Source organism: Psammomys obesus, unplaced genomic scaffold (assembly GCF_907164565.1).
Source record: "Psammomys obesus unplaced genomic scaffold, mPsaObe1.curated_primary_1811, whole genome shotgun sequence".
NCBI classification, from domain to species: Eukaryota; Metazoa; Chordata; class Mammalia; order Rodentia; family Muridae; genus Psammomys; species Psammomys obesus.
The window spans coordinates 7,694,752-7,721,147 of record NW_026596109.1 but is presented as its reverse complement, the minus strand read 5'-3'; the positions used below and the strand labels follow the sequence as shown (position 1 = coordinate 7,721,147).

The following is a 26,396-nucleotide window of genomic DNA, read 5'->3' as shown; positions in this document are numbered from 1 at the left end:
TGTCTGGCTGATTTGCTCTGTCAGCCCCTCCCTCTCCCTGCATTCCCTTTCCTTCTAGATATATGTCTTTTTCTCTCTACTTCCTCTTTGTCCCTGCCCCTTTCACCTTCTTGATCTCCATGACTTTAGTTTACATTCTAGTAAGTACAGTTTTAGACATCCTAGGTGGTGCCTGCTTTTGCCTCACATGGCTGACTTTGGTTTGGGAAGATTTCAGTAAGCATACTGGCCTGCACTGGGGACTCCTTTGTCCTTGGGCTTGCTTCAGATCCTCTCTGGGTTGTCCCAGAGGAGGCACAAGGCTGTTTTCTTCTAGTATGTCCTTTAGATCAAATGCTTCCCCCCCAAAAAAAGACAGCAAGACACCATGAATAAAAAAAAAAAAAATTAAGAGAAGACTGTATTTGGGAGAGGCAATGTAAGACTCCAGTGTGATCCTAAACCTTCTGTAAGGGCTGCACTTGGCATCTTTCTACCTATTATGACTGTGGCTTAAAATGTATGGACCTGGATACGTTTTGTTGTTTTTTCTTTCATTCCTTCTTTGACACTCATGCCATTTGTCCTTGGGCTGGGTTTTGACAGAGAGTGAGGAGCATGCTCTCCATTCTGTCTTGTCTGGCATGTGGTCGAGTTCCAGACAGTTTCCCTGAGATGGATCACATGCTCAGTGATCCTGTTCTGGTGGCTGTTATATCCCTTCTGTTTCCTCTGCATTCCTGTTCTCTCATTCGGTGAGGCTAAGCCCGCTGATGCTTCCCTCCCGGATGAACAGCAGCTTACCTTTTTAGGCCTTGTGTGGGTGCCTCCCTGTCTGACCTGCCTTTGCCCTTTCTTCACAGTTTTTTTTTTGTTGTTGTTCATATATTTGCTCAAATAGCATAATCACTATGTTTGTACTGTATGCCAAGTGGTCCTCATTTGTGTAAATCCTAAATCCTTTTCCTTCCTAGTGAGACCTGTTGGCTGGCATCCTGGCTCTGCTGCCACCCATCTTGTTTGAACCACTGATATCTCTCACCTTCCTCCTGCAGGAGTACAATAGGCTTTTCCCCCCTTTTCTTTATTCTCTTTCTTTCTGGTCATCATCACTGTTCCGTGGAATTCTATGTAGAAGGCTAATTTTAACCCAGAGTCTTATTATTGGTTGTCTCCTCTATCTCACTGTCCTTCTCTCTGAGGTTTTTCGGAGCATTCGTTTCACTCAGACCTCAATTTCAAAGCCAATATTTTTGAGAGGCCTACCTTGAATAGGGAGGCAAGTCCCTCTTCGTTATCTAGCCCTATCTTAAATTTAGGAAATCACTATTCACTCCCTAGTTGACTTAAGCTAGTCAGCTTCTATGTTGCTGTGATAAATATCATGATCAAAAGTGCCTGGGGAAGAAAGGACTTATGTGACTTATAGTCCCAGTCTATCACTGAGGGTAGCTGAGGCAGGAACTGAAGCAAAGACAATGGGGAACACTTACTTATTGGCTTGCTCCTACTGGCTTTTTCAACCACCCTTCTTATATAGCCCAGACCCACCCACTCAGGGATGGCAATGCCCACAGTGAGCTGAGCTGTCCTTCATCATTAGCAACTAAGAAATTGTTCCACAGATATGCCAAGTTTAGGTAGGCAAATCTCATGGGAGGAGACTCTGGTTTGTGTCAAGTTAACAACACACACTGCCATCTGGATATGCTTGTTTCTTCATGAAATGCTTCTTTCTGAAATGTGAGTACAGGTAGGTACTTCTGTTTTGGCCTTTTCTGCAGATTTATTTCTCAGCACAGTGTCTGAACCATAGCAGGGATTTAATAACTGGTGTTGAATTATCTATTTGTCAATCTATCATAACTATCTATCTATCTATCTATCTATCTATCTATCTATCTATCTATCCATCTATCTAATCTTTCCCAGTACAGACTGATATATTTGATGAAATCTTCCCATATCAAGGTCATCCATGTGAGACATTAATGTGCCCTATCCAGGAAGTCTAATAGTAAAGGGACTTAATAGAATAGAAGTTCAAGTCATAGAGCTCAAAGATAATATACTGACAAGACTGCAAATTATGATATGTGCCATGTGTTAAATAACATGAAAAACAGAAAAAAGACAGAGAATGATGGTACACATTGGAGAGGAACACACATTTAGCTTTGGGAGTCCTGAGATGGTCTCTCTATAGAGGTAAAATCCAAGCCATGCTAAGAAGTAAAGGATAATGAGGAACCATCAAAGAAAAAAAAAAGGTATTCTGGGCAGAGTGGGCTGATTTGAGAACGACCTTACAAGTGGAAGGAGTATAAGTGGCTTGAGGCATGCGTTCCTGAAGCCTTTTGGCAAAGGGAAGATTAACCGGAAAGGGCTAGGTTTTAAGAGGTGGGGCCTGGAGAGATAGCTAAGCCACAGAGTGCATACTGCTCTTGCAGAAGACCTGAGTTCATTTCCATGTTGGGCAGCTCAAAACTTCCTATAACCTCTGCCCCACAGGAATCTGGTATGTCTGGCTTCTGTGGGTACCTGTACTCACAAACAGGCAGACACATACACATAATTAAAAACAAACAACTCTTAAAATGTATAGAAAGGCCTTCAAAGACCCAACAGACCATAGTAAGAAGGATGGAGCATCTCTGCAACGGCATGGGTGCAATGTGGTCTAACCCATATGGCTACAGATTGGCTGCTATGTAGATCATGCCAAAAAAGGAGTGAGAGAAGCCTCAGGGAGAACTCCGAGAGGCTCTTGCTGATGTCAAGGTAAGAGTTAAAGAACAGATTGGGGCATGTGTTGGCAAATCTTGACTGGATAAGACATGCTTGGGGCATGAGTCTTGGATTGTATTGTCAGAGGCAACCCCAGCTTGTCCACTCACCTTGTACAATCTACTTCTGAACTCAGAGACACCATCAAGTCCCCAGCATCCCAGAACAGAAAGGTAGGAAGTGACCGACATTTATTACATCACCATCCCGAGGCAACCTCATATGAGTTTTCTCATTCACCAGTGATTCTGGGAAAGGGGCGTTTCCTTAGTTCTAGTTGGTGAAAAGGATTCGAGGTATTCTGAGTTGAATTCTACATTTACCTTTCATGCCAGTTGCCTTTATTAGGACTCCCAGACTGTGAATACCTTCTTTCTCTGTCTCCCCCAAAATCAGTGGTGACCTCGCCTTTACTCACAATCTAACTCTACCTCCCATGGATGTTCACTCCTGCCATTGATCAGTCCACTTCCTGTTCTCTCTATCAGTCTCTTCAGTGACTCTTAGATGAGAAAAGGGCCAGTGGTGGATGGCTATCCCAGAAATGACTTTGGGATCTGCCTTAGACCCTTCTTTTTAGCTAATAAGACTTGTGACATTTGCTTCAGCTTTGATGACATTGGTCCCTCAAATACAGCTTGAAGTAGAGTGTTTTTCTCCAATTAAACAGTTTATGGAGGTCTATAAGGAAAATTCTGTAGTAGAAGGTTAAACTAGCACACCAAAGGCCTCTCTAACTGATGTTTTTTGAGGCTTTTGGGAATATTAAGAAGGCTCTGCAATGATCTTACAGAAAATGATTGTTATTGATGCTTTGCAGAAAGGAAGGCAGAAGCCTCCTGTGGCCCCATTAAAGCCAGCACATCCCATGGTGATGCGGAATTCTGGTCCGTGGGCCCCGTTGCTTCTTGCCTAGTGTCTGCTCCTTAGAAGCGGCAATGTCAGTCCTCTGAATTTGGTTTGCCAAAATATTAATGTCATCCTAATTTTAAAAGCCTACTGTGCAGCTGAGTGTGGTGGTACGGGGCATTCAGGAGACCAAGGCAAAGGTTCGCCAGGTTTGGGCTACATGGAGAGAGTCTATACCCCAAGCATAAGGGAGAGAGGGTGTCCAGTGTGAGAATTAACCAAAACAACGGCTACAAACGATGATGATAAATATGCCATTCAAATAGCAGTTAATGTGGTGGATTATGATTTCAAGTGGGCTCATTTAGGTACTAAAGGCATCTGAATTTAGAAACAGGCCTGCTGTGGTAGCAGAGAGTCTAAACATTAAAGTCAAACACCCGTGTGGGGAATCTCCATTCTAGATGATTCTGACCAGAGTACTGGCTTTGAAACACCTCAGCTTCAAGGCCTAAATGATGATGATGGTAAAGTTTTGTTCAAGAATGGTTTAATGTATATGGTAACATGGTAAACAGTTAACAGATGTATCCCCCTTTACTGCAAGATATTAATATGGTTATTTAATTGAGCAGTTAAAATGATGGGACCAGCTCCTTATTAATTGTGGCACTCTGGGTAGGTTACTTCATTATTTGAAATCAAATTTCACCTGAAAGCTGGATATAGTATCTTTCTCCTCGTGGTTGAGAGGAGCGAGCGGACTTATTTGCAGAGAACATTTCGTATAGTACTCAGACTCTAATAAGCACTCAGGACACTTCAGTCGTTGACGTCAGTTCTGAAAGGCAGCTATGCTAACGGCTAGACCCCCAACTCCTCAACTAGAGTCAGCCCTGAATTGGATTGCAGAGTCATATGCGCCTATACCATTTATCAGCCATGTGCCCCACAGGCAAATTTGTTAATGTCTTCATACACCAGTTTCCTTTTCTTCCAAATAAGACAATGAAGAATGCACTTCATAGACTTGTTTTAAATATGAAACAAAATGATCTTTGTGAGCACCTGGCCCAGAGCCCAACATAGGGAAATTCAGAAGTGTTACCTATTTTTGTGCACTGAAATATCTGTGTGCCTTGGTCCATTTTCCGGTTCTATAGCAGAACACCTGATAGGGTAACTTATATAAAAGATTGACTTGAGCCCCATGGTTCTGAAGGTCAGGTCGTCTAGAAACACCTGGCATAGGTAAGACCTCACATTGTATTGTCACTTGGCAGAACAACAAAAAGGCAAGTGGCTAGGCAGAAGACACAGGAGCCCACTCTAGCCAGAGTGAACCCACCCGCTGGAGAGAGGCATTAATTACTTCTGTTGACACAGTCATTGTCATGAAAGTCTGTCCCCTCTCCCAACACTGTGACATGGCGAATGGAATTTCAGCGTGAGCCTTTTCAGGGGATAAACTACATTCAGAGCATAGCAGCGCCATTGTTACTATGTGCTAGTATTCCCAGCTTCCCAGTTTCTGTGCTCTCATCTGTAAAGTGGGGATGAGGAGAAGACTTATATTATAGGGTCCTGCAACTGGCCAGTACTGAAACATTGCTCAAACAGAAGGGAAATAATTTTCATTATGTCCCGCCTGCAGTGGCTGATGTTTCTGCCCTGATTGTAGCCTCAGCCACCATGCCTCCTCCCCCACCTGCCTGTTTTTTTGATCAAGGTCATTCATTTCTGTCTGCAGAACTTCATCCAGTTTGGGAGGGTCTGTTTTTTCCCATTTGTCAAGGTCACTTTGGATTCTCATCACTATCTTTCAAAGTGTTAACAACTGTGTCTTAGTCAGTACGTGCTCTTCATCATCCTTGCCCCTGATGGATGCCAGATAACAGTGACCCTGGAAAGGCCCTTCCAGCAAGAGTGTAGTTCATCTAACCCTTCATTGATCATCCTCTTCCATCAGGGTCCTTGGGCCAGCTGGCCACCGCTAACACACAACTTAGAACAAGCCACAAGGACAGAATTAATTATTGCTTTACTTGCTCTTCCTCCTGCCTTCCTGCCTTCCTTATTCATTCATTCCTTTAGCTCTCCATTAAATAAACATTTGTTAAACACACTTAACATGGAAGGGACTGTCCAGATACCAACATGATTAATAAGTGTTCCTGCTCATCAGGGGGCTTATAGAAGGTAGTGGTTTCTCTTTGTTATAATCACCTGACTATAATCACGGATGATTTACTTTGTGGGCAGTCAAATGAGTTACCACCCAAAGTGACTAATGATTTAGATTTTCATTCATGGTACTTAGAATCAACCAAAGTATTTGATTTTAATAAAACATATTTACATATAGTAGCACCTAATATTTGTGCTGAATATTTGTAAAGCAAATATACAGTCGCATCTGGTATTCAAATTAATCTCTGTAATAGTTTCATGAGGAATTGTGTTATTATTTCCTCTAATTTCATAGAGAGAAAGCTGAGGCCCAAAGAGATTAAGTAAACACTGTAACGTGACTCAGTGTTGATCTGAGGTCTTTCGAATTAGAGTGTGTGTGTCTTCCAAATATGTATTCCTTTTCCCATACATTGATACATTCTGGCATGCATTCTGCCATACATCACCAGAGAGATGGTGTAAGACTAACCAAAGTTACTGGATATTTGTTGAGGGCTTAAATTGGGCTGATAACTGAAAATTCACTATTTCACTTAACAAGGAGACATTTATGAAAAGCAGAGTAAAATATATACTTTACAAAGGACTGATGTTCAGAAATGTCAAATAATTTACTCATTGTCTTGCATCTGTCTCAAAGGTGTACATTGGGTGTCAGTCTTAGGAACTGCAATCTTAATGAGCCATCCTCTAATGTCTCAAGGATGTTGTAAGCTCATGTTTTTCATCCTGAAGAATATAACCTACTAGTGGATTGTCAAAGAAATTTAGTAGATCATGAGCAGCATTAAATTACGCACAACACACTAATATATATTTGGATACAGACAATGTGTGTGTCACTCAAAATAAAATTAAGTACTGAACTTCACATAACTGAACGTATGGAGGCTAGATCCCAATGTTATATGTATTTCTTACTTTCAGGGATGGTCAAAATACTATTAGAAATTCTGCCTTAATATGTTATGCTCCATTGATCATGAACATATACCAAACCACACTGAATAAGGGGGAAATCACCAATAGCCGCAAGAGAGGCACCAGGAAGTGTATTTGTTGGAGTTCTCCGAAGAATAGAATCATTAGTATATTCATTTAGAACTTTGTGCACATATGTATTATTAATGATATTTACTATAAGGAAGAAACTCACAATTGGAATATGAGCAATCCCCGAGTAATCTGGAGGCCCAGGGCAGCCAAAATAAACTATAAACCTGCACTGAGCATCGATGATTTCTGGTACCTAGAGGTGCAGCCTACAGATCTGTGTTCTAGAGCAATGTGCAGTTAGCTGGAGGTCCCTACCACTCTATTCTTGAGTAGAAACAGACACAGGCAAAGCACAAAGGAGAGACCAACCCATTTTTTTTTCTGCCTTTTCCAATTTTCAGCCTCTGAAGACATTTAAGCCTGCAGGAGGTTTCAGGGGAGTGGCTGAAGCCACAAATAGGGGAGGGTGAATGTTGAGAAGTCAGTGTCCAAGTTCCCTCCAACGTTAGATTCTGTTGAGGAGGCCTTGTCTCAGTGTCTGCATTACGTTAGGAAGAGTTATGAGAACAGTAGCCAGGAAATGAAGTGAGTGTTGGCCTCAAAAGCCAGAGAGAAGAGCCAGCTGCAAAAGCCATGAAAATATGGACCCTAACTAGAGGGTCCCTGATGCTGGGAAAGATGGCCTCAATCTGTGTAAGTGTGGATTGCCTTTGTCCAAATTCCATTTAACCTCTATCCAGTTGCTGTGCTTACCAATTCACACATTCATCCCTAAACATCCGCACACTCTTTGGGATTCTGTCCTTCCTCTCATCCCTTCCTTGCCTGTCTGGTGCTTGCTCATCCTTAGGTATCTGCCTCTTACGTAGGACTTCTAAGCAATCATTTTGTCTCTCCATTTCTGGGCTGGATACTTGTCTTTAAGCATCTTCAGTGGCCTTTGAACTTAGGTATATGTGCTACTCTATGGCAGGCACCTCTTTCCATATGCATCCCGTTACTGGCAAATTTGCAGAGTCCTGCCCAAGGATGGAGGCTGAACCCCACTGCAGGGAGGATCAGAATTCTATACTTGGCACACATTCTTTGAAGCTTTCCTTATACTCTGCAGACTCAAGTATTTCTCTAAAAGGTGGCCTCAGCTCCTTCGGATAGCGAGGAGGGAGAGGTAGACAGAAACTTGATTGTGAAGCGTTCTATATTCACGGCTAAGCAGTCTGGAATGGCCCAGCAGGTCTTTCGCTGTGCCTGCAACTAACCAGTCACCCTGAACAGACAGTTGCTGGATTCTAACAAGCTCCAGGCTTTATCCCCAGTTACCATGACAACCAGGCTTCACGGTGATGGATGGTATTGATTGACTGACAGACTCCTGGTGTCTTGGCTCCGGGTCCCAATTCCCCTTAAGTCATTTGCATACACATGGAACTGAGAGGCACTCAGTGCCATCCTCCTGACTTTGTCCTGATTTTTAAATTTCCACTCCTAATATCATTGAAAATAGCTTCACACTTAAAGAAAAGAAAATCTGAAACGATATCATAATTCTTCCCACCATGAGCTTTACAGGCAATATAGCATGGCATAGAGAGCATAGGCATCAGGTTCCTTGGTTTATCCTCTCACAAATCCACCTGCCTCCTCCGGTCTCAGAACTTCCATATTGAGACTCAGGAGCTCAGGGCCTTAGTGTAGCCTGCAGCATTTCCCAAACCAGCAATAAGTGGTAGTAAGTGGCCTTTAACAATATCTCTGTAAGCATTTAACATAAACTTGGATTGATACATTGAACCCTCATGACAGCCTCGTGAGGGGACTGTACTAAAGTCACCTTCTAGGTGGACAAACTGAAGCACAGTGAGGTCAAACAACTCTCCAGACAGGACCTGGACAGAGATGGGGTTTCAGCTCATGTAGTCTCCATGTTGGAGCCCGCCCTCACACACATTCCTGGTCATGGCCAATAGCATCGTGCAAAATCAGAGAATCTGAAGAGCAGGTCTCATCAGCTAGGCCGAAGGCTGGGCTCTGGCCCCAGCACTGCCACTGTGAATTCATGACACGGCTGCCGTTCTCTGAGTTTCCTTGTGTAATGAGGACATCATTGGTGGGCAGCTGTTGCAAGGCTCTTCTGGGGACCACCATTGATCCTAGTGACACGTGATAAGCTCTTCTCCGCACAGCACGACTGGCATAATGATGTAGGCTCTTGCGGGTTTGGGTGAACATGTGTAGCTTTCAAAGACCTGATTCTTGAGTTTGCTAGTCATGGAACCTGGCGCAAGTGGGCCAAAAATAATAACCAAGGCAAGCCAAGGGCTTCACTGTGCTGGACACTCTTTGCAGGGATTCACTAATAGAAACTATTATTATCCTTTTAAAGATAGAGGAACTTAAGCTTAAATAAATTAGAGCCACACTCTACCAGCTAATGGCTTCAGACTCTTTACACTCTCAGCCACAGGCCTCACCCTTTTCTGGTAAGCTCATAATATGGTCAAATCTTCTTCCATGCCCAGCAGATAGCTGGTAAGAGATGATGAAATAAAGCAGATGAAAGCTTTATAAAATCCCAAGATTTAACCATGATTATTACAAAGCTCTGGTTTGTATCTTGCATCTTTGAATAAACATAACTCCCCCAGGAAACACATGGCTCCCCAAATGTTTTAGTGGTGTTGTTTAGGAATGGTAGGACTAACTGGTCCCTGAGCACTCCCGAGGGCTCAGAACATGCCATGCTTTGTTCTGGGCCTTGCCTAACCAAAAAGAAGCTTCCAGTGTAATAGAAAAAGAGGTTAAGAAAAAAAAAATCCTAGGGTATGCTAAATTCAGTGCTGGAAGGAAGCACAGAAGTACCGTGAAGATCCCTAGGGAAGGGGGAAAAGCAAGCCAGAGAAAAGGCGGAAGAGGATCAATAAAAGGGACAAGAAGGCTTTCTGGCCACAAGGAACAAAACACTCAAAGTCACACGGCACTCACCTCCAGAAGGTGGTTGGCAGGAAACATGATAAAGTTTAAACAGATGAATGGAAACATGAAGAGGGCAGGTGAGTTAGGTAACACATCTCAGCCAGTCCAGCCACACACCAACCATGATCTTCCTCACGGTGGTGGCGGAACAGACGCCAGGATTCTTTTTTCCCTTTGGCGAGACTGTTTTGCAGGCAACCAGTGTTGCAAGACGTCGCGGCAGATAGATCACAGTCGCCCAAGTGGTATTTGTTTGCTGTGAAGAGATAAATAATGCATCACACCTATCTGTTTTCCGCTTGATGCCTTTAATCTGAGGGACGACACAGCCTCTCCGTGTTCTCGCACCTCAGAAGTCAGGCTGCCTGTTTCTCCCCCAGGGCCTTGCAGATTCTGTAGTCTCCACATTGAGGCACGAGGCCTGCTCTCAGTCCCGTACAGCAGCCAAATAGAAAGGCAGACAATAGGCATGGTGGCCAAAGACATGGTCTTTGAGATCCTGGGCTGCCATGCAGACCTTAGAGCAGCCCTTCTTGGTACCAGGCTAGAGTGAGATAGAACCCCGGGGTGGTTCCCTCTTTTTCCCTCTAGAGTTTGTGTCAGCCCTTTTGAGCACTGTCCTGTCATGGGGAACACGAGCCCTCAACATGGTCTCTCTCTGCTCTCTACAGCCTACAATTTTTTTTTTTTTTTGTTATTGCTCTGACTGCTGCTTGCCCCCCCCTTGCATCCAGTATTCTCCTTTTGACACTTGAAGCAGAGTCTGGTGGATCTCTTGAGTCTGAGGACAGCCTGGTCTACATAGGGATTTTCAGGACATCCAGGGCTACATAGTGAGACCCTGTCACAAAAACTACTCACTCACTAAATAATTTAAAATAGAAAAAAAAAAAAAAAACAGGTTCCCTCTTCCTAGGTGACCTTAACTTCTGTCAAGTTGACAAAACAAAACAAAACAAAACAAAACAAAACAAAAGCAAACCAAAGAACCCTAATACTATTTAGCACACCATATTAGTGACCTCTGGGTTTGATTGAGAGACCTATCCTCAAAGAGAGACTCAAGAAGGCTCCCTAAATATCTCGGCATCAACCTTGGACCTCCATACACACAAGCACACACATGAACATGCACTTATACACGCACAAACACAGAGGACGCCCAACCCCTAGCAGTTAGCATATAACAAAACGTTACTAACTCTAGGAGCCATGTTTTACAGAGATCTCATGTCCATTGATTGGCAGCTCTGCCTCTCCCCATCCTCCTGGACATGGCAACCATTAAAATCCTCTTTAATTCTATGGGTTGTGCTGCTTCCGACACCTCATGTAAGGGGAGCGTGTAGTCTTTGTCCTTCTGAGCCTGGCCTCCTTCAGGACATACCGTGTCGGAGGGCCAGCCTATGCCATAAATTGCAGGATTTCCTTTTTCTCTAAAGAATTTTAGTGGATAGGTAGTGTTTACAGACGAAACGTGTCACTCCCAGGGTTTCCATCAGATTCTTGATTTCTCTAATCTGAGAAGGGAGCACAAGGATACCCCACCTTTCCTTTCCTGGTTGTTTTCACCTGGCTTCATCACCCTGATAAACTGGGAGTAATCCAGAACTTTAGGCCTTGTCTTGCTCAGCTCTCCACATTCCTCATGGTACTTGTGTGGTTAGTATTTTGTTCGTAGGGAAGAATGTTACAATGTCCCCACGTGAGTCTTGGACAGCGAATCCATTCAATCTCCTGAGGGATTTCTGAATCCTGGTTATTAACCAGAACCACGCTCCCATATCCCCACCCCCCTCCCAGTTCTTATTCTGAGGGAATGTGATGAGGCTGACTGCGCTTTCCATATCCAAGGCATTATTAATAGGGACGCTGACTGAGACAGTGTGTGCCACGGAGCGCTGGAGTGAGCTACCAGAGGTCTTCTGTGGAACCATAGTGTTCCAGACTCCTCCAACTGAGAATCACTGGTGGTAATGCTAACATACAGATTTCGGATTTCTCATAAATATAAACTCAGAATGAAAGGAAATGGGGCCCAGGAGTCTTCAATTTAATCCTCAGTAGGGGATGGTGACATGAGCTCAAGAATTCAGAATTCAGGAGCGTCAGCAAATTCTAGTTTAATCTGCTCAAAGCCAAGGCCTACCATGGAGCAGGGGCTAATGGGAAGGGTGTGGAACATTGGCAGAGGGTTTACAGATCAGGCTTCTTGCCTAGGCCACACTGGTTTTCCATGCCTGCTCTAGATCCTACTCTGTTCTCTCCACCATGCCTCTTTTACCCATTTACATCTGTCTCTCTGGATCTGTGCGTCCTCGCTTCTGATAGCAGTTTCAGCTCCTGCATCTGGATGCAGCTTTGAGCTCCTCTGCTGCACCCAGCTCACTCTCCTTGGTGTCCCGGTGGACTCTGCGTGGCTACTTCTGCTTGTAGCCTTTCCCACAGCTTCGGCTGAGACCCTTCTCTTCAGCTCTGCTGCATTCCAACAAGCAACTCTCTGATACAGATTTGCTTCGGCCAGTACTTGCTTCGCACCTGCTAGCCTTAGATGGTTGGGACTTTAGTTAACCAGATTCACATCTGACCCACAGCCCATTTTAACTCAAGATGGCTACATTCCCAGCACAGGATGTGCCAGGATGGTACACAGCAGGTGCCTACTAAAGTTATCTCTCGGAGAACAGGATTTGTAGGTTTGACACAGTAACGGAGGATAGTGAAAAGGCTGCAGGCTTCTGAGCCACACAGATGTTCACGTGAATCTCAGGTTCCTTGCCTTCAGCTGCATGGCCTTAGGTGAGACAATTAACCTTTTTGAACCATAAGCATCTTGACTATAAATTAGAAGTGTGGTCTGGGTGTCTGGAGGCTCTTTAGCTCTTGGATTCTGTGATTCTCTGAGGTACAGTACTCCACGTACTGGCTGGTACCCTTCTTTAGGGCCCTAAGAAGGCAAAGCCACTGCAGACAAGTCTCACGGCTCAAACCGAGCTAGAATTGCCTCCTCCCAGCACTTCACGGCACTGTGGCTGCAGATCCGGCAGGAGCACAGTCATTCCAACAGCAGCCTTCAGATCCGATTCATCAGGCAATGCTCTCAAATAATTCGGCAGCACCCCACCGTTCACTGAAGTAATCGCTCTGGCCTCTGCCTGTGAACTCTTTTCATCCACTTCTGTTTATCATTGTTGAAGCATTTTTAAGAATCAAAACAATTAAATATGCTAAATCTCCCTCAGTTAGCTTAGCTCTGCATTAGAAATTACAAGTGCTTCGATGGGAATAGCAGAGGAGGTCCTTTACCTCGTACTAAGTGCGCTGTGGACAGCACCTCTCCTTGCAGGCCCTGCCTCCCAGCCCCAGAGCAGGTGCGCAGAAACTGATATTTCTGGCATCACAGGAGGCATCAGGTGAGACATGCCCAGGGGAGAGCAACCTGTTCTTTCCACAAATGGGAAACTGAGGCCAAGTGGGGGCTGTGGCCCTTTGCAGAGTTCACAAATGGCTGGGATTTGAAGATGTAAGCTTTCCTCCATTCCCTTCTCACAGGATCATGACCTTCATTTACCAGCCATTTCTTCTGGGGAGAAAAAAAAAATGACTGAACTACTGAATTAGAAGGACAGTGACAAAGACGACCAGTAAAACACACGTAAAAGAGAGCGGGGAGTCGTCTGGTCCGAAAACACTTCCTGAAGTAGAGACTATTTGAACAGGAGCTTGGGTAGACTTCTGAAAGGGTGAAGTGGGAGGGGAGACAGCATTTACATCGAGGGAGATCCTGTGCCAAGTGGGGTGGAGCTCAGGGCTGAGTGGAGATGAATGCATGGAACCACTGCTTCAAGGAGACCAAGAGGAGAGAGGCAAAGAAAATGGAGGCAAAATCTAGAGTAACTGGCACACGCCGTGCCCACCCTTCCCTGTCCTTACAGGTGTTTGAATGGCCATCCCATAGGAGGGAAAAGTGACGATGGCTCCAAAGCCAGAGGAAGCTTTTCTTAGCCCGAGCTGATGGCACCATGCCCTTTAAATCTCAGTACTTGGTTTCTCTTTCCCCACTGCAGATCTTACCCTGGAAGATATCAAAGAATGCGCTGGAGGTTCCGGGGGCCTGACGTTTGAGAAAACTGCCACCTTTGAAGGAAGTCTATCAGGACAGTCTTGTGAAAAGTTTGGAGGCGGCAAAAGTGGCAAGTGCTTCTCAGCGGGTCTTCCCAGGAGCGAGGCCAGACTTTCCCAGACACACCACTTCTCCAAATGATTCTCTTTTCCCAGCTGACTACATTTCTCTCAGTAGCCATACTGCAGATGCAAAGAACCCCAAGCCATGCCTTGTGTCTCTCTTTTGGTTTCACCTGCTTGCACCAAAAGTCACCTCAAAAACACTCAACAGTCTAAGGTCCTTTCTAGATTTCAAGGGCTAGACAAAGACCCCAGCAAGAAATGGGGTAAAAGGGGACATGCAGATAGGATCTGTTGTCACCCCACTAGGTAATGGTGCAGAGGGAGTAGGCAGTGTCCCTAGGAGAAGAAATTATGACCTCCATGTCCAAGCTCAAGGAAAGAATGTACATGGGGAGTCAACATTTCTTGACCATCAGTGTGGGTGTTTATAGATTCATTCATTCATTCATTCACTCATTCACTCACTCACCTGAAATCAAGTTTTCTTTTTCTGGGGAGGGACAGAGAACTAAAGCATTATGAATACAGCTTATAATGGAGTAAATGACAAGCATACTAAATAGACTTAAGTTATACACATTCCTTAGGTTGTTTATGTCTTGGTTATTTCGCCAAATCACGCATTTCTAATGACCTCTCAGTCTCTTTTCTTGACCTGGCAAATGTTCAGTTGGTAAACAACTTATTTTTTCTTCCTGACCAGCCCATCCGTCTACTTCCTTCTCAGTGTCTGCACTCAGTACTACGGTGACATCTGTCATAGCGTCTGTGGTATTTGGCAGGGAGAGAGAGCAAGAGTGAGGGAGAGAAGGAGTTAGAGAGAAAAGGGGAGAGAGAGAGAGAGAGAGAGACTATGAGAACAAGCAGCACTGGGTAAAACCCGAACCCATGAATGAAGGGGTGGACAAATAACCATTGACCTTCTCAGCTCTTTATGTCCATGTTGGGCTGGGCTGGCCTCTCCATGTTAGCTCCACTCAGAGGATGTGAGGTTTCTGTCTGTCCCATCCTGCTGGTTGTTGGGTAGAAGAATAGGCCTAGCTCTAAGGAGATGAGATGAACACTATTGTACATCTCAGAAGAACTTACCATCCAGCCCCTTGGTTTTGGAGGAAGAAGCCTAACACCATCATTCTCTTGATAGACAAAGCAAAGGCAGATTTGGCGGTGGAGAACATCATTTCTCGGGTGAAAGGTGGAAGTTCTGGCTTGAGCGGTGGCTTGACACAAAACAGCAGTGCCATTACATACCGGTCCTGGGGGAGATCGTTAAAGTATAACCCTGTTGTTATCGATTTTGAGGTAAGTCTTTTCGCAGCTGAAGAAACCCTACCGTCTATAAGGAATGAAAGTGAAGCCGACCAGATCATTTCATATTTCTTATTATGAGCCCATCAGAGAACAAGATTAAATGTAACGGCACACTGAACTGGTGCCCTTGCCCAAACCTGCCTACGGGGAAGATGTGACTTTAGTCCAGACCCGCAGGACAGCTGGGGCCAGTAAGTTTCTGACAAGTAAGTAACTTGCTGTTGGTCCAGGCCCAGGTGACCAGGGCTAGCCCAGACACCTTGCAGGGTTAGACATGAAGCACCAACTTGCATTTTTTTTCGTGCAAATTTTAAAATCATATCTGGTATATTAAGAGGTTACAAACTTTTGAAAAAAATGCAGTTAATGAATAACAATACAATTGACATGTTAAATAATGTTATAATAGAATGATTTGATATAGCTTTAAACAAAATAAGTGAGAGGAAAAACAAGTGGTAGCACTCCTCCACCAGAACAAACTGAAAAAAAAAAAGAAACCCACTTTTTCTAAGTGTGTCATATAATCTGTGACTAGTCATGTTTAATTCTTATGTGACCATGGTCAGTGGAATGCAAAAAGAACACTCGACTCTCACAATTGCTCCCTCAAAGACGAGCACATGGTGGAGTCTATTGCAATACAAGAATATTTCTTGCTGTCTCAATAAATGGAGAGTTGCAGCCATACATCTAATAGGGAAAGTAGATAAGAGTTAGCTTTACATGCTTTTTTTTTTTTATTACCCAGGTGTCCTTTCTCATCACCTGCTACTACCTTCTCTTGACCCCTGTATAAGTATTTGAACCTTACCCATTCTCACTGCTATTGATACACACACATCTACCTTAATGGCTAGGATCTGCATATGTGAAGGAGAACATGCTTTTTGGAAGGGATTGCCTCTCTCAATATTATGATTTTCATATGTATCTATCTTCCTGCAAGTTTAACTTTTTAACAGCTGGGCAATATTCCATCCTGTAGGTGCTACATTTCCACTAAAGGGGCTGGTAATAAATACTGAACAGATTAGGAATTAAGCCCAGAGAAACTAAATGAAGTGCTTAGGGCTAGATAGTATCCGTGTGATAGTGCCTGGATTTCAGGTCTATGGACTGAGTGTTGAGCTCTCATTTGCCTCTGCCCTAGAACCTTCCTTAAAACACCAATTCTTAGCCATGGGGTAGGGTAGTTTCATTGCTTATGGGAAATATAGCAATGTGCCAGGTCAGTGTTATGGAGATTTAGAGGAAAGGAGCCAGGGATCCTGTTAAGTAATCCCCACAGCACACACCAACACCAGCTAAGTATCCTCTGATGGCATGTCAACAAAGTTGAAAAAAAATATGGCTTTGTTCCTAACTTCACAAACTGGATTATTCTAGCTGTCAAACTGCTTTTGTTAATGTACAAGATAGGCCTTTTAAAACAGTTGCCATTTCAAACTTTAAAGAAAAATATTATTGCTGCTCCAAGTATTATCTCTATATCTGTGCCTATTTCACACATATTTAGACATGCAGATATTAAGTATTTAAACCAATAGATATTTAAGTATTTAAACCAATAGATATTTCTAAGACATCACAACAGTTAAACCTAAAACTCTATTTTAACACCCTGCTTTCTATGAAGAAAAAGGTCAGATGGATTAACCTTGATTTCATTTCTTCTCCCATAAGTAAGGGACCACTTTCACGCACCTGTAATTCACATAGGGTCTGAAAATTGCTATCATCAAGCTATTAGTGATTTGGGCAAAAACTGTAAAATTGATATCAGGAGAACACACACACACAAGCTTTCACAGCCAAGTATGAACTTGTGTTTATCTTGAGCAAAAGTTCCAAGGGGAAGGTTGGGGGCAAAATTTGAAGACTGAAACTCTGTGGAGAAAAGAGCCTGGGGTTTGGGAAGGAGGGAAGGAGAGACGTTTGGATCCTGGCTCATCCACCCTTTCTGGGTATAACCTTGGTCAGTTCCTTCACTTTCAGCCCACCGTGCATAACATAACAAAGAATGACAGCTTATAAAGTCAGAGAGGCGATACCCAGGGAATCTTACATGAGGAAACAGAGCTACAGAACTAATGGACCAGCATAAAAGCCTGCAAAAAGCAAGTGAGAGCCATGTCTCATTAACTCTTTAGCACCTGCCATCTCTTCACAACCTTCAGACCCCAAATTCCAAACTTTACCATCCCCTGAGACATGAAGACTCATATGCTAAATCATGGCCAGGTTTTAGAGTAGTGAAATAAGGCTAGTTTTATGCTTTAATAAGAGAACTGGGAGGGAGGGAGGGAGGGAGGGAGAGAAAGAGGGAAAGCTAGAGAGAGAAATTGAACACAGATAAGCATACTAGGTAGGAAAAACTTGAGACCCAAAGTAAAAATGGTGTCAGCAGTAACTGTTTATAGCAAGAATTCAGATCGAGGGACTCCAAGGGCCATATCATTTTATTCTGCATTAATATACGTGATGCCAAGTATGCATTAGCTTGTGTTATGCCGCCTCATTGCTTGCCTCTCTGACTCTGTTTACTTATCTCTAAAACGGGATACAATCATTGCCAGTAAATTTTAAGCTCTAAATTTTAAGATCCTTTCTTCTGTATCCTTCTGTCTTCCTAAAAGCAACCAGCCCTCCATAGGAGGAGGAAGGGACTTGAGTTGAACCTCCATCATGGTTAGGGGAAGCTGCCCTGTGGGGCTGGCCTTACCTGGAACTGAAAGTTTCCTGTAATCAAGACCCTGGCAGCCCATTTCATGCTCATGTCTAATCATGGGCCCAATTCCCTGACCTTCCAGTAAGCGACTGTCTCTTGGCTGGGGTTCTAGCCAATCCTTGCTTCCCCAGTCTGAAGGCCTCCCCACTGGCCTCTGACCACTCACAAAAGGTCTGTTTGCCCTGAGTCTTTCTGTCCACATTTCCAGGAACCCATCAAAGTTTTGTGAAGTGCCTGCCCTTGGCTTCTGACTGACCTACGGTGGCTCTATCTGACCTAGGCAAATTGTTTCTCCTGCTGTGCCCTCAGGTTCCTCCCATGGAAAATGAGAGCCCTGCAGAAAACTTTCACTTTATGATTTTCTCCAAATACATAGCATGGCAAGGGTGCTAAAGATAACCAGAAGGAATGTAACTGGAAGAGCAAGGCTCTCTCTTTCTCACTCTGTCTCTCTCATTCTGTGTGTGTGTGTGTGTGTGTGTGTGTGTGGCATTGATTTCTGAAAATGTGTTTGGAGACCAAAGGTCAATGCCAAGCACTTTCCTCGTTGCCCTCACCTTATTTTTTGAGGTGGGTTCTCTCACAGAACTCCCCAGGATAATCCTGGCTCTGCCTCCAAGTGCAGAGGTTCCAGGAGCTGGCTGATGTGGCCTAGATTTTTACATGGGCGCTTGGGAGTCTAACTCAGGTCTTCAAGATTATACAGTGAGCACTTCACCCCCTCAGACACCTTCCCAGCATTCGCCCTATTTTGCCAACACCATTTCTAATGAGAATGGCATGCTGCTCTATATTATTCTTTCTCTTACACCATGACCTTACATTCACTTTGGGTCATGGGGATTCTAGAAAGCAGGCTCCACTCCCAGGCTTAGAGGGGGAAACTGAGTCTCTCAGCCACATAGCTATACAGCAAGCCGCATTCATGTCACCTTTTCTAAGTGGCAAGGCCTTTTGCCACATGTGAAGGTAAGGTGATGGTTCTTATTTTCGGATGAAGTGAGGTGCGGTGGGTCACGTGACAAAGATCTCACAGCTGGGAGCAGGAGAACTGTGGTCTTTTTTTCTACCATTCCTACCACTTCTCAGCCCAAGGCGGCTATGCCCTCAGGACATTTAGGAATGGCCTGGGACAAGTTTGGTTTTCAGGACCAGGGTGTCGCTGGTACATCTAGCCTGCAGCATCCAGCGATGGACGCTACACAGCCCGTCACACACAGTACAACGTTCTCCTGCCAGCACATGCTTCATTCCAGTCCACAGTACAGAGGCAGGGAGACCCTGGCTACCTCACATGGAAATGACCCTCTCCACCCACATAGCACTGCACTTAACAGCATTTAGGGAATTCCTTCCAAAGGCAACAAAACTCCCGTTATAAATGTCCGTGTTAAAGGGGACAGACAAAACCTGAAAAGATACCTGAATACGCAGAATCCAACCCATTACATAGCTCTGGCTTTTTAAAGTTCTGGAAGCAACAACCAAGTTGGCTAGGTTAGCAGCTTCTAGGTGCTCTTCTCACACCTGCAGATACAGCCCATCCACCAGCTGCTGCGGCACACAAACCTGGGACCCCTGGAGACCAAACGTCAGAACCTGCGCCGGGCTTTGGACCAGTACCTGATAGAATTCAATGCCTGCCGCTGCGGGCCCTGCTTCAACAATGGGGAGCCCATACTCCAGGGCACCAGCTGCCGGTGTCAGTGTAGCATGGGTCGGCATGGCCCTGCCTGTGAGCAGATGGGAGTTATAGGTAAGACTCGGGCACTTTCTTCTGCCCTTGCCTAGCCTGCACCTGAGAAGACAGTGCAGAAGGAACCTTTGGGATTTCCAGCCTCTTTTTTTTTTTTTTTTCTGGGTTCTCTTACTGACTACCTGAGCAATCCACAGCCAAAGGTTTTGTAGTTCATGCCCATGTTTGATAATTTTTCCATTCTCTTCTTGTTGCCAAGACTTCACTGTGCAAGTCTGCCGGTAGGCTGAAATATACTGGAGGGGCACAGAGAAGATTATATCTGGAGCCTCTAGGCAGGGGGTGCCCAGGCCTTTCCTGGTTTCTAGTGGTTGTCAGCAGATCTTGGAGTTGCTTAGTCTGTAGACAGATCACTCCAATCTCTGCCTTTATAGTCCTAAGACTTCCTTCCCCATCTCTCTCTGCTTTTCTCTCTTTGTAAGAATACAGGTCATTAACTTAGGCCCCAGCCTAATGCAGGTGGCTTTATATAAATGTGATTTCACAGCAAAGACCAAACTTTCAAATAAAGTTCTCAGATAAGGGGGCCTGGGAGTTGAAAATGTCTTTTGGGGGGATGTAATGAATGAATATCAGAAGTTTCTACTAGAAACAAAGTTGGGGCAAATAAGGTCCAAGAGTGTATAGTTTTGACATAAACTCATTAACCAGCACTATGGAAGAAATTTATCCACAGGAGTAAAATCTGTCTTCCTTTAGGATGAAGTCAGGGTACCTGGATGTGAATTCCAGATATTTCATGAACACACACACTCTCTCTCTCTCTCTCTCTCTCTCTCTCTCTCTCTCTTTCTCTTTCTAGGAGAGGAATTCAGGACTTTATACTAGGCAAGTGCTCTATGACAGATTTACACTTCAACTTTCTCTCTCTCTCTCTCTCTCTCTCTCTCTCTCTCTCTCTTTAATCTTGAGACAGGGTTTCACTAAGTTGCCTAGGCAGGCCTTGAACCTGGGATCCCTCAGCTTCTCAAATAGCTGGGATTACAGTCCCATGCTGCCAGGCCTGGCAAAAACCAATAGTATCAATGCCTAAGTTTTAGCTTAGCAAACATACAAACCTACTTTCTTATGATGCACAGAATGAAGGCAGAGTTTGCAGGTTGTAAAGTCAACGTACAAAGCAGTTTTGTTTGGCTATTGTACGGAAGAACATGTACCCAGAACAAGGGAAGCCTGGATGGACAGATCAAAGGCACTGTGTCTGTACCGACCCATGGAAGCACAGAGTGGGTGGGCAAGAGCCACTGGCTCAACAGCCATATGTAGAAAGTAAACAGCATGTAGCCTTCTGGCTCAGTGTCAGTCCAAAGTCTGACACAGCCGTCTCCATAATAAAAGACTAGGTTAATGGAAGAAAAGAGCTAGAACGCCATCCTTCCGACAGCTTCATTCCCATGTGCTGCATCAGATGTTGCTGAAGCAAGGTTGGGATGCTATAGTGTAAAAAGGCAGAGTGGGGAGGACTGGAAATTGTTCACATTGAGAACACTCAGGGCTGGGAGTGGTGGTGCATGCCTTTAATCCCAATACAGAGACAGGCAAGACCTCTGTGAGTTCGAGGCCAGCCTCTGTGAGTCCTGACCAGTCAAGGCTACACAGAGAAACCCTGTCTCGAAAAACAGAACAAGCAAACAAACAAAAAGCAGGATGGACAAGACTCCTGGGAACTGTCCCACAGGGAGGGATGAGACTTGCTTTGCATGGCCATAGAGATCAACGTTTAAGACTACTAGAACAGAGGGATGTTGGCTTAATGAGGAAGGGCTTGCTTTCTGGTCCATTATGGCATGTATGGAATGAAGTGGACGAGGCTGTAGGAAGGGCCAGGTGGAATGGTAAGATTGCCTTAAAGTAGGCTTCCATCTAGGACTCTCTGCGCCTCTGATTTAGACTAGAGAAGGACAACATAATGAAGAGTTGCTACTGTGAAGCTGAAAATAATCCAACTTGCCTTGGCTGGGAAGAACCCCAGACAGCAATTTCCTTAGTATTCAGAGGTGATCTCCTAGCTGATCTGGTTTTAAGATGAGATAATAGTGGGTTATCATGCCCTCGCTGAGAGAGTGTCTCCAAGTGGGAGGCAGGGTAGCACAGCTCTGAGGTCAAACATGCCTCCGAATCCCAGTGTCACCAATTCTCATCGAAGCACATGCTATAAAATGAAATTACAGTGGTTAAACCAGCCAAGACACATGGCAGCTTCCTTGCCACCAAGCAGAAGGGAGAAGCTATTGCATGTTGGATGCTCTACTGACAGAGTGTACCGTGGATGGCCGCTTCTCCGAATTTTTCTTTTGCTCAAGGACAAACAGTTTAAGTCCCAAACTGCTGCTCTCCAGAGGAGAAAATCTGAGAGGACAGATGCAGGAAGGTGAGGGAAAGCCCAAGTTTGAGAAATGCAGGTCCAGAGAACACAAACTCCACCACCAACTACTAGGTCCAATGCTGTTACACTGTTTCCTCCTGGGAGCTGGAGAAGCCATTACCTAACTATTTGGGAATGGGTGGGCTGGGGTATGGGGTGGGGAGGGAAAGATGCTCTGAGCTGATAGAGTCTAGCACCAGAGCTCAGACATCTTCCTGATTTCACCGGCAGGGTATATACTAGATTGCAAACCCCGCAGCCAGGCAACCTTCCCAAAGGGACCAAAGGCCACATGACAGAAATAACGGCTCTTCATTCCAAGCCAGCATCATAGCCGTGTACGCTTGTGTGGGTGCTTAATCATTCCCACTAGAGCCTTATGAGATGAATGTTCTTCTTAACATCATGCTATATATGAAGAGCCTGGGGCAGGAGGAATGTTAGATATCTTGCTGAAAGTCGTGTGAGTGGAGAATGGGAAGGATCAGGGAGCTGGACCCGGGAAGTCTGAGGCCAGGACCCACGATCTTGACCTAATGGTCACGACTGGGCCTGCCCCGTGTTATGCTGTTCCCAAGGGTTTCAGTGAGAGTACCGAACTTGAGCAATCTTGGTAGCAACTGCTTGCAGGAATGGGCATGGGCTAACCAGTTCGTGGATTTCAGTCAGGCCTGACTTCAAGACACAGGTGTGATCCTTGGCTTGGTCATTCTAACTATTCCATTTCTAGGGAATAGTAGAGAAATTGATAGTAAAGAAATTGATAGAGAAAGAGATAGTAGAGAAAAGGGACACTCCTCTCCCAGCGTAGAGGCTGGACGCTGTGACAGTCATGCTGAGCTGTATGCATATACGATGGGCTGTGGAGGAGAAGCAAGATACCAGGGATCTGGCTGTGGATAGGAGACAAGGGACTAGAAGCTGCATCCCAACCCTCAATGCTTCTGCACATTCCTCTTACACTGAGCTAACTGCCAGCATCTCAAGGAGCTCCAGTAGTGCTCCAAGCAGAGTGTGGACATCAGGTGGCCTCAGGGCCACCTCACTGAACCTTCAGCCTGACAGAGGCTAAACTGGCAAGGAAATCTATGACAGAGAAATGTGCCAGCTGCCACAGAAACCCATTAGGACCCCTGGGAGTTGTCCCAGCAAACCTTTGCTAACGGGGACAGAGTCACAGAGATGGGAGAATCCCGCTGTGGCTGACCCATCAGGGAGGATAATTAAAGTGTTGGAAGGTACTTGGAGATAACCTAATCTAATGACGCTCACAGTGAGATCTGAGGAGCCCTAGGGTGCTTGGACTTGCCCCAGGGGAGGAGGATGAGCCCAACAGTCACCTTAGCTTCAATAGACTTGCTCCCCTTTCATCTGAATTACATGCGGCATCATGGAAGATTTAATTTAGGAAAAAGAAATAGTGATATAAAATGATGAGCAGTCCCCATTGGGTTAGTTTATACTTTTCATATAGTCAAAGCCTTAGTCTTCCTGAGGGAGACAGACTTGCAGAGGAGCAGCCAGGGGACCCCGCTGCCCTGGGTGGGGTTCTGTGTGCTGCGTTTCTAGACTCCACGCCCGATGCAAGCATTTGGAAGTTTCTTACTGACACTCTGTCATACCCCAGGACCCATTGCCAGACTCTGAAGAGTTTGGCTTAGAAATTCACGTACCAACTAGACCTCTAGCTGTACCTCTTCCTGGATATACATGTGGCCATGGTTCTACTTCCCAGAGGAGTATGCTTTCTGCCTTGTTCTGCTATTTATCTTCCATACAACCATGGATTCCAGTTTCATGAGATGGGCTCCCAAGTGGCTCATTCTCACTCTGCCCAGAGTTTCAAATTAACTGTGAGGCTGCAAGCACAGAGGTCTTGGTTGGCTACCCAGGGCATTTCCCCAAGGAAATGTACACCATTCTGGAGCAACAAGGTAGCCTCCTGTCTTACGGCCCCAGTCAGCTGCTTCTCCCACACTCACCTCCTCCTCTTCTTACATATCCTGCAGGAGTCATAGCAGATGGCCGCTGGAGCTGCTGGAGTTCCTGGTCAGAATGCAGAGCAGGTTCGCAGGAGAGGAGGAGAGAGTGCAACAACCCCGCACCCCAGAATGGAGGTGCTCCGTGCCCAGGAAAGAGCATGCAGACACAGGCCTGCTGAGTGCCTCTGGATGCAGCCTGGGAAGGAGGCCAAAGATGCTGCTGACTGTCCTGGCTGCTGTGCGGGACTGACTCCTGCTCTGAGTGAATGCCAACCAACAAAGACCATTTTCTTCAGAAACCTGTGAATTTTTTGTAATATAAACCTCATAATTCTTAGTCTCTACTAATTATATAGCTTCAAAGCTGCCCCCCCATTCCAGGGGGTTGTCACCCCTTACTTCTCAGAACCACCTTTCTATTGTGTTCAGGATGCTTAACAATAACTTGAGTGGTTTAGATACATCAGAAATTATTCCTCACAATTCGGGAGGCATCAACGGGAAAAATCAAGGTTCCAGCAGGTCTAGGGGATGAAGAGGGAGTGTTTCATTTTATATGTGTCCTTTTGTTGTGTTCTCACATTGTGGAGGGCTAGGGAGTCTTTCAGCCTCTTTAATAAGGACACTAGTCCTTCTCACGAGAGCATTGCCTTCATGTCTTAGTCATAAATCCCAGCCTACTCATTCCACACTAGGTGTAGGACTTCCATGTATGAACTTACAGACCCCAACATTCAGATCCCTCAGCATATTCATGAGGCTCTCTAATCTGCTTCTCCCAGAAAGCAATCATATTCGAAGGCAGAAACTGTGCAAGTTTTATCAGCACAGTGTCTTCAGAGGGCAAGGGTATGCATTGCAGCCCTCAAGAGTCTTGTCGCTGGACAAGCAGATAGTCCAAGTGTCAGTTCATGGTTGACACCTGCATTGGTCAGCCTCAAAGAGCTGCAGGTGGACTTGGGAGGGTCAATCAGTGAAGATCAAAACCCATTCCCCTGATCTTCCTGAGAAAAACCAATCACAGCAGCCAGGCTAGTGTTCGCACACACCCTAAACCTTGCACATGTTCAACACAGTTGCCAGCTGCCTTAATTAGGGTTTCTATTGCTGTGATAAAATACCATGAGCAAAAGCAACTTTGGAGGAAAGGGATTATTTCAGCTTACATGTCCCACCCACAGCCATCATGAAGAGAAGTCACGGCAGGAACTCAAGGCAGGAACCCGAAGGCAAGAACCCAAAGGCAGGAACTGAAGCAGAGACCATGGAGGGGTGCTGCTAATTGACTTTCTCCTCATGGTTTGCTCATCGTGCTTTCCACGACCACCTTCCTAGGAATGGCAACATCCACACTGAGCTGGGCCCGCCTCCATCAATCACTAATTAAGAAAACACACCACACACTTGCTCACAGGCCAGTCTAGTGGGTGCATTCTCTCAATTGGAAGTTCCCTCTTCCAAAATGTGTCAAGTTGACAGAAAACTAGCTAAACCAATATCCCAGGCTTACCCCTGCCTTCTCTTCAAAGTTGGTTGAATTCATAGCTTGGAAGCCTTTGGAAACAGAGTTCCAACTGTGTACATAAAAAAAGAGGAGACTCTTGGGCCATTGGGAATGAATAAATGAATTGTTAACATCAGCGAATGTAGTGCCCAAATAAATGCTGAAGGAGAGCAACAGGGAGAGTGCCTGTTCACACATTATGTAATAGAGGCACATATGCATGGGGTCTCCCTGGACCTGGGTGGAGTTTTTGATAGACGAACAGGGAGGAGATTTTTTGAAAAAGAAATCCAGCCCAATACAAAGCTTGAGATACAAAGGGTGAGAAAGAACATGGGGAAGGGGGACTTGCAGGTGTACATGTGCTGGAGAAGGTGACTGGGAAAGACAGCAAAAACAAAGAAAATTGGGTCTATAATCCCATCACAGTGCCTGTCACATGGCAAATTATTAGCGTCCATTGTTATTCTCATTGATAAAACATGTGTTCAGAGGTTTATCTAAATAACCTTGGCTCTTTTGTCTGAAAGAATAGAAAAAAAAAGACTCTGTCCTTGCTGTCATGTTGTTAATGTACTTTTCCCTTTAAAATTAGTTTACATTAATAATTAGCTTACATTCATGATTTGGTGATCACTAGCAGCTACTTGCTAGCAAGTGACTGGAGGCCAGGTGGAAGAGGCCAAGTGGGCTCTTGAGGGCTTTCAATCTTGCTCTAAACAGGAGTTCTCTAGCTCCCAACCGTGGCTGCACAGAAGAATCACCTGGGGAATTTCACAAAT

At 45.0% G+C, this 26,396-nt stretch overlaps 1 protein-coding gene across 1 annotated transcript in view; it reads left to right on the top strand.

Moving 5' to 3' along the window:
- Positions 1 to 25,790, top strand: part of C8a (complement C8 alpha chain) — a 53,633-nt gene extending 27,843 nt beyond the window's left edge. Inside the window, exons 8-11 of the mRNA XM_055628877.1 lie at positions 13,845 to 13,970; positions 15,110 to 15,267; positions 19,541 to 19,763; positions 24,138 to 25,790. Of these exons, the coding sequence (XP_055484852.1) occupies positions 13,845 to 13,970; positions 15,110 to 15,267; positions 19,541 to 19,763; positions 24,138 to 24,289 (659 nt within the window). The 3' untranslated portion in view covers positions 24,290 to 25,790. The remainder of the gene's footprint in view (positions 1 to 13,844; positions 13,971 to 15,109; positions 15,268 to 19,540; positions 19,764 to 24,137) is intronic.
- Positions 25,791 to 26,396: the final 606 nt, after the last annotated feature.